Genomic DNA, 14,401 nt, shown 5'->3' with positions numbered 1-14,401 from the left:
GACAAATGACATGACAAAAGCAAAAACTGTGAGGTGTAGGTCTAAAGTAAGAAAATTATCTGAGACTTAAATGAAGACTGGGGAAAGCAGAGACAACATAGGCCCTACTGTAGGCTAAATCCTAGGCCAAGTTTCAAGAACGGGCATAACGGTGTGTGCGTGTGAGTGTATATATATATATATATATATATATATATATATATATATATATATATATATATATATATATATATAGAGAGAGAGAGAGAGAGAGAGAGAGAGAGAGAGAGAGAGAGAGAGAGAGAGAGAGAGAGAGAGAGAGAGAGAGAGAGAGAGAATAGACAATGAGAGAGGCGACACTAGGATGGGAACTGGAGAGAGAGACGGCAGGTGGACAGAGCAGGAGATGGAGGAACAGGAACGGAGAGAGGAGAAGTTTATCAGCCAAGTGTCTCGTCTACAGAGTAAACAGAGACAGGATTCTGCCAGATGTCTATCAGACAGGACAGGAGAACCTCAAACTCCAAACAATGATAAAGGAAAGGGCTGGTTGTGTGCCTATTTGTGTGTGAGCGAGCGAGTACACACAAATGGGGTGCAGAGACGGTGGTCCTCAGATAAGAGCCTGATGGATAGGTTAATGCAGTGGGTTCCCAGACCTCTTCTGTTCGGACCTCCATTTGGACCTAAGAATATTTTGGGGATGCTGTAATAGTCATTGAAGAGACTACCACAGTACTGTAGCAAACTATAACATTACAAAGTCTCGTTAGTAAATTCATACTCAACGACACATTACCAATCTGGTAACAGCCAATTTTAACATTGGGGCGTTGTCTTACTGATGTTGTAAAATGTTAGATGTTGGTGACCAAGGGTGTCAGGTTTTCTACCTCTATTCCCCCCCACCCCCCAAACAACAACACCGCCTTTTTTTGTTTTGAAAACGTTTAATTAAAACACAAATGCAAAAAGGTGAACATCATGATGGCAAAAAAGTCCTTGGACTACGAATACAGACGCACACCCATCCGTCGTTACACACAATTTGTAGAGATCTGCATAATAAAACTTAAACACCTCATCCATAAAAAGTCAATTCACAATATTCTCTCTCAGACACGCACGCATACAATTGCTGTAGTCCACTGCTTTCTGTCTATTCTGAAGTGAATGGCATGACAATACCGCATAGTAAACTGCATGTTAAATTGACTCGAGGAACGAATCCTCATGTACTGTATTTATTTACACATGTCCATCCATGACAGCCAAAAAGGGGCGTTGGTTTCTGTGCTGCCATCAGAGGGCGTTGTACTCCACACATTTGGAGGGGTCTGTGGTGAAATGCTTCTGGCAGATGGTCATCAGCCTCTTCATCCCCTGCAGAGTGGAAACACACACACACACACACACACACACACACACACACACACACACACACACACACACACACACACACACACACACACACACACACACACACACACACACACACACACACACACACACACACACACACACACACAATACTGGGTCATCAATACTGGGAAATTCACATGAAAGTTGAGAGATACAAGACAAAGTTAACACTTTCTTTGCAGGGATCTACATAAGGCTGCCATGTAATCGTCATGAACCATGTCGGGAACATTAATGACACGCTACAGATGTTTATGACAATTGTCAACAGGGGCGCCGACAGGCGGGGAAAAGTGGTATTGATTCTAACGGCCCAGACCAACGCAACGGCCCGTCCGCGGATGGCAAATAATAGCCTAATAAATATTAGGCCTAATATTCTTGCCTTTTTTAAAAAATGTCTATTTACAAAGAAATGGTAATTGGAAATGAACGTAGGCCCACTAAACACACAACTATCGATTTCCATAACGTTTTCGTCAGTTCTTTAGGACCCTACCCCCTTAGCTCTTGCGAAATGGTGCGGTCCAATCTGGCGGCGCGCGAGGCGTTGAATCGCACAGCGTCCGAAATGCTGGCAGCAGGAGTACAGAGCGACTTGAGGTCTTCTTAACCCATAGAATGTTAGAATGTTAGTAATATAGGCTACAGTGGGCTACAATCTATGTCTTAACCACATGATGGTGAGCTGGTGGTGACAGAGTAATGTAGTCAGGTTGGCAAAAACTCAAGAAAAGACGGCAGAAAGAAGAGAGGGTCAGAAGCAGGCAACTGGTCACTCAATATTTCTCCAAGAAAGAAGGTATGCTCACTCAATGACATTGCGTTTGCAAACGCAATCGAATGATAGGCCTAACAAGCAGAATCCTTGGATAAACTTCCAAGAGAGCACGTTAGCATGGCTCCTATTTAAAAATTCCACCTTTATTGTCACCGCGAGCAAACGGCAAAAGTGATCAATTAGACTTAGCCTCCAAACATAATAGCCTACTTTCCCGACTACCATAGCCTACTGCTGAAGCGATTGCAGGGCTGACAGAATCGCTTGCTTCGTGGGTATTAAGTGCCAAAATAATGTTTTTTTAAATATAACTAAATGGTTATCCTGCATAGCAATGGCACAACACTCATGATGGAGGGGTTGTTGTTTTGTCCATATCAAATTTGTAGATTGTATCCGCGTTTTGTGATGAATGTGCCACGTCTATCAACTGTCAATGTCAGCGCGGTGTGGACCAACAGCGCAAGGGGGGAACACAACACTCGTTGACCTGCTTTTGTTTGTGTTTGGTTTTGACCCTCTCGTCAGTGAAGTTTTGATTATCTCTGGTCACCCAACAGCATCAGTTGAAACTTAAGTGAGGGGAATGAAGGCTGATTTGACAACAACTTGTAGCCTAAGTTTTGGATGCTCTCATCAGCAGTTATCATGTTTGCGCAGGAGAGCGGTGCCTTTGACAAGCGGTGGCTATTTTTACAATCATTCCTCACAACAATGTAATATCACGGAGTAGGCTAACCTAATGGCTAGGGCAAGAGATTTTCTTGTTCTCATGAAGTTACAAAGAGTTTTACCCTTGGCACGAAATAGGCTAAATGCTTATCGGACGTCTAAATTAGACAAATGCCAGCGTGGTGCTGATGGACAGCGCACCACTATTTCAAACTGGTCAATCTGTTAGTCACGTTCAGTTTCAGTCCGACGGAAAACTTGGATGCAGAAAATGAACAGCGATTTGACGAGACAGCTGCAGGTTAGATAGGCTATTGCCGTCAGTCACCAAATCATTTTGGATAATCTGCGCATTGCACGGCCTATGTCTAATACCAGACTGACGCGGACTACCAATAAGCTCTGTGAGTGTAACCCTATGGAATTGCGTCCCGTAGGCTACCCAGGCGGCTAAACCACACGGGGTAGGCGCAAAGAAAGGAAAATGGCTTCTATGTTGAGTAGCTATCTGTGCTATTTTAATTAAGAGTTCATGGAAATGATATTGGGAAATCTATCTTATTTGAATATGGAAAAAGGCTTTTCCAACCATAATGCTTTATGTCTTTCAGAATGATTATTTGCCCCCTCTGAAGATTCTTAACAATTCAAATTAGGACTATATAAATCTATGTGTTGGATTCATGCCCTTCATGCCCCGCCTCCCGCTCCCCCGAATAACAATAATAATAATTAAAAAAAAAAAAAGAAGGGGGGGGGTAGGTCCAAAATTAGAATCTTTCATAGGGCCCAAAATTCCTGGCGGCGCCCCTGATTGTCAATGACAGAGTCATTTGATTTTTGCAGTACACGCCAATGGGCTTTTGGAATGTCATGGCACCCAAGCAATGTCAAACAATTTTGCATTCCAAAAACTGAATGACCCACAGTGGTTTCAGTGGCTGAACAGTGAGTGACAGAATGAATGTCAACCAAATGTGTTTTTTTTTCCTTTTCTCTTGTTCCCTCTTTCACACACACACATACACACACGCACACGCGCACGGGCAAGCGCACGCACACACGCACTCGCACACTGTGGGTAAGACTAACCTGGATGTACTTGCGTTGCGTCTCGTCATTAAGCACGTGTGCCACGTGTTTGGAGAAGATCTTCTCTCGTCCCGTACGGGCGTGGATGCCCACCATGGTCACCCCAATGGGCCAGGGGGCATTGCCGATGGCCATCTGCAGGTAGGCATCGTTTGCCTGGGCATAGGCACACCACAATTGGAGATTAATTGATGAAAAACTAGAATTAACTACCGATACATAAAGTACATCCTTTCAAATAGTAGTGTGTTGGAATTTGTGTTTCTGTTTGTAACAAGTCTCATGCATGTTTTTCTCTGTCTGAATGAAGCCTGTCACCATCTCCCCAAGACAAATTGCCCATTCATTGGACAGTAAACTGAATCTTTTGTCATCTTTATTCTCTTGCAATGTGAAAACCACATGCATTCTCAAATTGCAACTTATTGTTTTTAAATTACTCCACTGTTGTGTTTATTTGATATACAGCCATTTGAAAACATTCATAACTTCAGATTGATGAATGAACCCCACAAGTGTGTACCAGTATGAGAAACAGTATGAAAGTGAGGAATGCTATGGCGTACCTTTACATACTCCCGTTGCAGCATGAACTTAATGATGTCTGTGATGGATTCTTTGATATCTCCAGGTAAGGTCTGTGGAGGGGAACAGGATGGGAAAGTAACGAGCGATGAATAACGTGCCAAGGTAACATGTTCTTCTTGTCACAAAACCACTTTTCATAGCAATGGAAAAAGGAAGGTTTTCCGTTTAGCCTTTCCTTCTTGAGGGAGCACAGCCTGGCCAAAAATGTAACAACGATATGGTCTTCATCTGAGTTTTACATCTCTTTGATTACAGCACACATTTGGTGTTGATTTTTTCCCCCAATGAACTTCTGTAATGTCTGGAGTGATCTCCACCTATTGATGCATTAAGATCTTGTGTAGATAGTTTTTCTTTCCTGATGGCACAGGCATATTCCAAGATGACAATGCCAAGATTCATACGACTCAGATTTTGAAAGCATGTTTCAGGCAGCGTGAGACATCATTTTTACACATGGATTCACCACCACAGAGTACAGACCTCAACTTCAGCGAGAATCTTTAGGATGTGCTGGAAAGTGTTGAGACTCTACCACCATCAATACAAAATATTGGTGAAAACTTAAACTTGTACACTAGAAGGAAATAAATACAGACATTGCATAAATTTACTGGAACAATGCAACACCAAATATGTGCCGTAATCAAAGCTAAAGGTGGTCCAATAACATTAGTGTGTGTGTGACCTTATTGGTGGTGATTCTTTTTTGGCCATGCTGTGCATAATACAAACATAAAACGTCGGCTCCCTCAACTCATTCCTTCATTTTAATACCTTTTTGGTGAGTTTCCTGAAGAGAGGTCTGAGGTAGGCCTCCGTCTGTGTCTGCGTGGCACTGGCCAGCTTGCCCGCGACACTGCGCTTCACGTGATTCTCCCTGGAGTTGAGGTCCTTGGCCCACACACCTAGTAAGAACTACACACACACACGCGTGCGCGCACACACGCACACACACACACACACACACAATTAAGTACAGTTTCATGGGCATGCTGCTATTGGACGCCCTTAGCCCCCACAACCAAATAAGAACTACCATCTATATCTCTCTCACACACTCACACTCACACACAGATCAAAACATTTTTCACATGCACACTCACATTCACACACAGATCAAAAAATTATTCACCAAAGAGTTTCATTCATCATGCTGCCATCAAATATGACGATATAAACTTCTTGCTCTCACCCGTAAGACTTTTTCAATGACGTCCATGTCCCTATAGTCATCTCCGGTACCAAGGGACTCACCCAGAGCCTTTAAAAAATCAAGACAAGACAATTAAATCCTCATCCATTTGAAGAATATTAATACTTGAGATGTGCCAGACTGTTTTGTGTAAGAGGCAAAAGAAGCCTCAGCTGGCTCTGCATAATTTAGATAAGTGCAATGGCACCACCTGGTGGACATAAGCAGCTGCAGCATAATTATGTTTTTTTTTTCAGTACAAAGCATGACTGCATGTTGTTGGATGTTAGATAGTTTACGACTTACTCTGGGTCAACCTAGTAAATTCTTTTTGGAAAATGTCCAGCTTGTCACATTCTCTAAAGCCATAACAGAGCGAGAAAGAGTGAGAGAAAGAGAGCGAAAGAGAGAGAGAGAGAGAGAGAGAGAGAGAGAGAGAGAGAGAGAGAGAGAGAGAGAGAAGAGTGGTGTGTGTGTGTGTGTGTGTGTGTGTGTGTGTGTGTGTGTGTGTGTGTGTGTGTGTGTGTGTGTGTGTGTGTGTGTGTGTGTGTGTGTGTGTACCTCCAGTTCTTCGATGGTGGTGTCCGCCTCGTGCACCTTCAGGTCATCCTGTGAGTCCTGCTCGCCGTTCTCATTTCCTGCCACAATCTCATTCAGGTACTGCTGGTCAATCTTATCCATGGCTGCCTTCAGGTCATTCCTTAGACCCTACACACACACGCACACACTTAATTACTGGCCCCAGCGTTTCATGTCAATTAACCAGTCGTAGACACCTTTGGCTGTCAAAGCCTACTCTGGTGAGTAATTATTACATAATTAACTTAGAAAAAGATCAAATGTCTTAATGGAAGGATTCATTTCAGAAATAAAGCACTAAAATGACACAATGGACTCTTTAAAGAAAGCATCTTGAACGCTTACCTTGTTGACCTCAGGTGCCAGGATCTCGATCTTTCTCAGCCTCTGGAAGGCCTCGTAGTCTGACTCGCTAAACAGCCTGATTGGCTCCCCACGCTCTCGAAGCCGGCGAATCACCTTTCCATATCACACACACACACACACACACACACACACACACACACACACACACACACACACACACACACACACACACACACACACACACACACACACACACACACACACACACACACACAATAGTGTCCTTTCATTACTCAGGAATCATCAGTGACATGGGCACCTTGCTAACATGTGAAAAGTTTGGATCTTCTAGTGCTACTCAGAGCCATGGAATTCAGAGTTGTGACAACTGGGGTACACGGTTGGTTGGTGACGTGATTCCTGTAGATTCAATAATTCTAGGCAGCATTTTCCCCCCGCTAGATACTCAGAACCACTACAAGCAAAGATGACGTAACCATGAATTAAAATGAATTACATTTACCTTTACTGCACTTTCTGTGTTCGACAGTGGAACTACGTTAATGCCGATCTGTGCGTCAAAGGCTTCATGAGGCTTTAAGGCCGTCTGTGGGATTAGCCTAACTCAAGGGTTCCAAATCTTTACCATGGCAAGGCCCCCCACATACAGGTATATTGTAGCCAAGGCCCACCTTGCATGGGTCATGCCACACTATTTATTTGCATCCCTTTTCACAATCATAGTATATGTCTGTCAGTACCCCACTGGAATATATAAAATAATAACTTGACAACATTAGAAGAAATGTTCAGAGATGCAATAGATTATTATAATGCAGTTCTTAACTACTGGGAATATTGTTACGGTTATTTTGGTTTATTTTGGTGTACTTTTTACTGCACAACATTAACTGTCAGTACCCAGAACCAGAACAGGTGTGGCTAATTAAGGGAGGCATGGAACACTGAAGAGAAACTGTCAGTGTTTTTGAATTTTAGAACTCTGCTGTAGAATACTCTAGACAACCACTACTTGCTGTGAGGACTAATTACAGAGATTCTTTAAGTATCTCTCTACTCTCTCTGCTAATTAGTTAACTGCTGGGCCTAGTGGGTCAACCAGAACAGGTGTTGCCAATTAAGGGTTCTGACAGTTACTCTTCAGTGTTCATTAGCTAAGTTAGATTATGTTAATTTTACAACAACTGCTGGGTTCTCAATTTTTGTTCCCCCCTGGCTGCGCAACCCTGGCTGCACGCAACTCAACCTCTGATTGTTGAAAATCGCTGTCGGACAAAAAATTAGCTCACGTGGTTGGCTGCCAGTGTCTTGCCCCTCCTCACAACACCATTTTATAAACCAAAAACCCCAATGTATGCTTTGGCCCAAAAGGCAAGCCCACCTTTAGCATTTTCTACAAGAATGCAGTCTAGTTTAAATAAAAATTGTGCTATATTTTTTCCTGCCAACCTGCCGCGGCCCCCAATTTGAAAACCACTGGCCTAACTCTTACTTCCATGGCTCTGGTGCTATTGATGAGAACTGAAGACACTGGATGATTGATTGATTCAAAGACCACTACAACAACATACAGTACAGGAGCTGCTGTTCCTGGCTACATTTATCATACCTCCTGGCGAGACAGTGACATCGGAAGCTTCTCCTCTGTCAACTCCAGTTCCAGAACGGGATTGGTCGAACTGGACGGCTTTGGCTCCTCCTCTTTCTTCTCCAGCTGCGACGCATGGAAAGAGACAGGACATTAAGAGAAGGAAGACAATGGCAAAAAAATCTACCAATCAATCACAAAGTCAACAAGCATGAACTCATGAATGCACAGCAAAGCACTCAGTGCATCTCAGTAAGACTTTGGAGAGCAGTTCTAAAGTGATAGACCAGCTTGACTTTACTTTATCAAACATAAGCTGCACCTGCGTTCACAGAGGGAAGGGACAGGGCATGGATGTCAAAGGCTCAAGTTGCCCATTTCAGAATGGCAGCTCTTTCAATGCCCAGTTAATAATACCAACTAACTGGCCCAGCACCCAGAACATTTCATGCCAGGATGGCCAAGCAATGGCTGCAAAATGCAGCGTCTTGAACTTTAAAGAAGAACTAAGCAGTTTTTGCCAAAAGCGTACAGTATATCCGTAATTTTCGGATCTTGTCCATATACAATTGCAAAACTAGTAATGAGTAAGTTTCTTTCATCCACTCAAATGATATGTGATTTTAAGGTTTTTAAAAGCATTGCTTTTAGTGTCTGCCGGATAAAGGGATGGTATCAAATCTTTGTCGTTCCCATGATATTGAAATCATAGTTGTAGCACAATAGTGGTCATTGTCAATCTAAGCATACTTCTCGTTTTCTCCGGCCTCCATTATGTTACACTTAGCTGACACTTATATCCAAGTGATATGCAGTCGTTTACAGGGTATTGGTTGCAGTCCCTTGAGCAATGTGGGGTTGGGTACGTTGCTCAAGGGCATGTCAGCAATGGATAGAGGTGTAGTAAGAGGGAAAGGAGGGACTTGAACCTGCTACTTATCTATCTTAAGATCACCTCCCAAACCATTAGGCCTCGGCTCTCATTCCACAGTTCTTGCCCCCCCCCCCTCCTCCCGTGAAGACAACAAGACCGTTTCCCCACCCCTTAAGCAGCTAAGAAAAGCACTTTTCCAGTTTCAAAATCCAGATGAGAGACTTCTGAAACGTGTTTTAGCAAGATATTGGGGTGAAAAATCAACAAAATCATTAAGTTATCACAGATGTGACAGACCTGAGGCCGGAGGAAACGACAAATCGATGAGCAGCCACTGTAGTCTATGCAGAGTGCATTGTAACGAAGGTCTTCAAAACAGCAGCTCTCTGAGATGCACTGCAGAGTCATGCTCATAATATATACATAAAACATGAATACTTAAAACATGCTCTGAAGCACCCATAAGCAAAACTGCCAATATCTCAAATCAAGAAATAAACAATAAAAAACCACAGTTGCACAAAATCAGATGTCTTTCAACACTAGGCTACACTAGGCAACAAGGTCCATTAGTTTCTTGTTGAACATCAGCTTATATTTGTTGTAAGCCAAGTAGACTGTACAGTGTACATACGTCCCTTCAGACATTCAATATACAAAGAAAATCTGACATTATAGCTTTGAGTCCCAAATGCTATTGACAATATACATATGTATAAGATGCCAATCAAAACGAAAAAAATAAATAATTAAGGGGTGGTTGGGTTTGAAGGATTTCTCCACATTGCTGTCGATGACTTTGTGCAACGCTGAGCAGCAAAGCCAACCATGCCTGACCAAAATGACACCAATCAATCATTCTGCTGTCCATGCAGGGACCAGACTGGTGCTGACACATGCTCAGAGGACCGCACCGGGTGCGGAAAGCACGCTCTGCCCAAGTCCTACCTGTCCCACCGGCTTTTCAATAGTAACCTACACACATGTACACAGGACAGAAGGGTTAGTTAGTCAAATAATCGGGTGAGCTAGGGTCACAACACCTGTCCGGAAGCCTTGTAAATGTAATGGCTTAATGTTAGTGTTTGGCTATTTGGCTATGATTAAGTTATGTCCTCGTTTGTTAGTTGCTTTGGTTATAAAGTGTCTGCCAAATGCAATGTTTGAGTCTGTGTGTGTGTGTGCGTGTGCGTGTGTGTGTGTGTGTGTGTCTTTAACCTGGAACTTGAGTATATGAGAAATGAATGTCAATGTAATTGTCAATGGTGTGAGAAGAGAAGTCAAACCAAAGACAATGGTGAGAAGACAAACTTTGCTCGCTTTTCAATGGCGTATGACAGTTGCCTGCTTACCACCAGACCTAATCACAAGTGAGATTATTATTGTCTTTCAGATCGAAACCATTGTGTAGAACCACTGACTTGTTAGGCAGTATGGGAGTTCCGAGGCTAGTATGACCGCACTGTAAAGCCCCTTAAAAACAGCAGGTCAGTGTCCCTTCTTTTGAACACGGTACATGGATGTCCTAGAATGGATTTAATAATCTTTTTAGATATGAGTAACAAACGACTAATGAGAAACACAAACATACATATAATTAAGGCAGGCTATATTTTTAAAAGAATTACAGTTGCTTCCAAATGAGCTGAAACTACCTGATACAATGCCAGAGCCGTAGAGAAAACAATAACACTGAGTCGTGCCTTTAACACTGATATAATGGTTCTAGAAAGATACCTTGTAACCACATCTTTTGAAATAATCCTCTTCTTCCTTGCGTGCAAGCTCTGATCGTTTGAAATACTTCTTGTTGTCCTGGAAAAAATATAGAGCGGAAATGTCACAACATGGCATTGGAGTTAACAGCACACGTACTACAGCGCACTATTAGCCACGTTGCTACCCCTGTTACAACAGCTAGAAAATCCTGTATACGCTGCGTTTGAAACGTAAGAAACAATTGACATGCAACAGTGGGTTATCCGCCTGATATTTAAAAAACACACAAAAATGTAGCAAGGCCAACTGTGTGTTTGATGCGTAGTCAAGTTAGGTGTTTATGCCATAGATTCTTCCATAAGGGCTGTGTTTATGCTACTGATCTTGCTAACAAGCCAAAGCTTGTTAATTTTAAATAGCTTGTTTACAATTATTACTCTCGTGACTACATTGATGTAGACAAACAACTCACATCTACGAGCTGCTTCTCTTCCATTAACTTCCTCTTCCTTGCGATTTCAGCCTTCAAAATATCCATTTTAAAATGATTACACTGGAAAGTGTGACACAAAATACTACCTGCAACAAAACAACTATAAAAAGAACTTCTTCTTTGGTATGGCCTGTCAAGCAAAAGTGCTGCCACCTTGTGGTTGGATGGTCATCCTGTTAGCAGGAGGGCAGTCTTTGGGGAGTTTTGTCAATGGTAGTTTACCAGTTATTAATCCCAAAAGGTACCCACTAGCACTCACTGACATAACAACTAAATTTCTAAACCAGATAATTTTGGGTTTCCCGTTTGTAAACTGACTGTTCAACCTTACTCTAGTATCATAAATAATGTAATAATATTAGTTAATAAAACATATACTGTACACTTACTATTGTTCTGGATGTAGGCCTACTGTGTATTTTTACTGTGTGTGCGTGTGTGCGTGTGTGTCTGTGTGTGTGTGTGTGTGTGTGTGTGTGTGTGTGTGTGTGTGTGTGTGTGTGTGTGTGTGTGCGCGCGCATGCCTGCATGTGTGCGTGTATGTGTAACGTGTCATGTATCTGTGTGAGATATCAAATCCAATTTTGCATGGCTTTGTACTCTATAGAGCTCGAAAGTGACGTCACTTCCCCCGATTTCATGGGACCTCAACGGCGTTTTTAGCCGAAAATCGTAGCATGTAATCCAATGGCGGTATGAAAATGATATTTCGTTCCCCTTCGAGTTGTGCCACGAGCTCCACATATGTTGTTTCTGATATTTTTGTTTAATTTTTCGTACGAACTCCCAAACTTTTTAGAAAGCTGTGTTTCTTCACATTTTTCATGCAAACGGCCTCGGAACAAAACATTGATGCTTCTGCATGAATAATCTTTATCTAGCCTCTTAAACAGCATATTTGGAGCCCAGCGCATATAATGACTGTGATCGGAAGATATTTACACGCTACCATGTTGTTAGATGGTCACCTTAGGTCCCGTGAAATGCGGAACTAAGGGGCGGGACTTTCGAGTTCTATACCAGGCAGTTAACAGGACATCAAAATCACAACGATTACGCTGACAGTGTTGTTGGCGGCACGACTGTTGTTGACATGCCTGATTTCCAGGGTGACCAGGATAGACGGAAGTAACTTTGACCCTTCCCACGTGACGTCACGGCCACTGAGTATATAAACAGTAACGAGATATCGCGGCGTCAGCCATTTTGGACGTGAAAGCACCCTGTGTGACGGAGGTCATCTTGCACCTGTTCACCCCCCTCGGGGATCGAACGTGCGACCTCGTCAACTACAACGATTCGGCAATGGGAGACACAGTACGATACCGCTGGGCCAAGAGACTAGTCTCTCGGCCCAACGGCACGAGACTGTATGAGGCTATCGGAGGGAGGTTTACCAACGTTCCACGCCAACTCTGTGCTAGTTAGCCTCCGTTACACTCTCCCCCTTAAACCTCACTCCCATCCCGGGTCATACGGCACCACTGTGACGGAGGTCATCTTGCACCTGTTCACCCCCCTCGGGGATCGAACGTGCGACCTCGTCAACTACAACGATTCGGCAATGGGAGACACAGTACGATACCGCTGGGCCAAGAGACTAGTCTCTCGGCCCAACGGCACGAGACTGTATGAGGCTATCGGAGGGAGGTTTACCAACGTTCCACGCCAACTCTGTGCTAGTTAGCCTCCGTTACACCTGCAACAGCTATCAGTGGAAAAACAGCCACAGGGAAATAGCCATCAGTCAGCCTTCATCAGTCATCAGTCATGCCACGTTTTGGCGCTAACTCACCAGTTTAATTCTAAATAACCAGAAATGAAACCCCATTGAAAATGAATGGGGTTTCATTTCTGGTTTTTTAGAATTAAACTGGTGAGTTAACACCAAAACGTAGCATGGATATCTACGGGGTATATTGAAGAGTGAAGTGTGGGACACCAGGTCAGCTAAGAACAGCTCACAGCAAAGCATCAAGGATATCTGGGCTTCCATAACTCCCATGCACTGTTTTTGCCATTGACTTCAATGTTAAACGCATCATGGCCATTATGAAGACAGAGAATGTCCTAACCAAGTATTGACCATTGCATGTTATGTAGAAAGTACCAAATTTCAACTGATTTAATGTGACCCGAATTTTGATGAAGAAAAATTTGATTTTATAACAATATTCTAATAATACGAATTCCCCAATTCATGTTTTTTTTTAGCTGGAAGGCCAACGTATATAAAAAGAAAAAAAATCATGATTGGAATAGTTAAAAAAAAAAAACTGGGCCATGAATCTACAATCCATGACAGTTTAACATTATTGATGGAATTATGGAAATAAATCAACTTTTTCATGGTATTCTAATAAAAAGGCCTGGAGCTGTATATGGCCAAGGACATAGTGTAGGCCTTGTTTCTGTATGCAGCGTCAGGGCATTGAGGTGGTATGTCTAGAACTAGCTACTTTCAGATAGCGCTAGCTCAGCAATAAGCACACTCGGTGAGTTTCACGTTTTAACCATGGTTCCTTAAACTGTTAAGTATTGTTGCAGTCAGGTATGACCTAGATGTGAGCGAAAACAGACATGGTCTGTGCCATAAACTGCTATGTCTGTATGGCGTTGCTAATGTGTTACTGTTATAGGTTTTTTTTACTTGGTTTTAAGTGTTTTTAATTGTGTTTCTTTTATCTAATGAAGCACATTGAGTCTATGTAAATATGAAATGTGCTATACAAATAAAATTTGATTCGTCTTTGATTTGATTGCAGGCAAGAAAAGCAGCAACCCCTTCTCTCCGGACTACGTACCCAATTTGTTCCAGTACATGACTCCTCATCAAAAACAGCAGGTAGAAACCAGCCTAGAGAGGTTCAACCAACACGTGCATCTCATTAGAAAAAGCAGAGAGGCAGAGGTCAGGATCGCTGCTGCTCCTACCCTGCTGGAACTGTCGGACCGTAACAACAAACTGGTGAACGTGGATTTAGATGGTGGTGGTGGTGGTGATGATGATGCAGCTCACGGTAGTGAGTGTCAAACCGATCTCATGGCTGACATTGCTGCTTTGGAGATGCAGTGTCACAATCTACGTGTTG

General features: G+C 42.8%; 1 protein-coding gene across 2 annotated transcripts; it reads right to left on the bottom strand.

The window, feature by feature from the left end:
- Positions 1–914: 914 nt before the first annotated feature.
- On the bottom strand, positions 915–11,466 carry prpf18 (PRP18 pre-mRNA processing factor 18 homolog (yeast)). Of its 2 annotated transcripts, XM_063196617.1 has the most exons (11): positions 11,289–11,466; positions 10,835–10,912; positions 10,046–10,072; positions 8,245–8,349; positions 6,654–6,767; positions 6,291–6,437; positions 5,730–5,798; positions 5,312–5,452; positions 4,513–4,584; positions 3,947–4,102; positions 915–1,362 (listed from the first exon to the last, which is right to left on the bottom strand). In XM_063196617.1, the coding sequence occupies exons 1-11, from the start codon at positions 11,352–11,354 to the stop codon at positions 1,282–1,284; spliced, it is 1,056 nt and encodes a 351-aa protein (XP_063052687.1). In that variant the 5' UTR covers positions 11,355–11,466; the 3' UTR covers positions 915–1,281. The 2 variants fall into 2 exon arrangements, with proteins under 2 accessions (XP_063052687.1, XP_063052688.1); XM_063196618.1 differs by lacking the exon at positions 10,046–10,072 and having other exon boundaries at positions 11,289–11,463.
- Between the last annotated feature and the right edge of the window lie 2,935 nt (positions 11,467–14,401).

Source organism: Engraulis encrasicolus, chromosome 4 (genome assembly GCF_034702125.1).
Source record: "Engraulis encrasicolus isolate BLACKSEA-1 chromosome 4, IST_EnEncr_1.0, whole genome shotgun sequence".
In the NCBI taxonomy this organism is placed as follows: Eukaryota; Metazoa; Chordata; class Actinopteri; order Clupeiformes; family Engraulidae; genus Engraulis; species Engraulis encrasicolus.
Note: the sequence above shows the minus strand (reverse complement) of the source record. Positions and strands in the feature narration are given on the sequence as shown.

Coding starts and splice junctions, on each gene's coding strand:
- prpf18 (XM_063196617.1), bottom strand. CDS start 11,354: ATGGATATTTTGAAGGCTGAAATCGCAAGGAAGAGGAAGTTAATGGAA. Junction 10,073..10,834: donor TCAAAAGATGTGGTTACAAG/GTATCTTTCTAG, acceptor ACATGTGTGTAG/GTTACTATTGAAAAGCCGGT. Junction 6,438..6,653: donor TGGCACCTGAGGTCAACAAG/GTAAGCGTTCAA, acceptor GTGTGTGTGTAG/GGTCTAAGGAATGACCTGAA.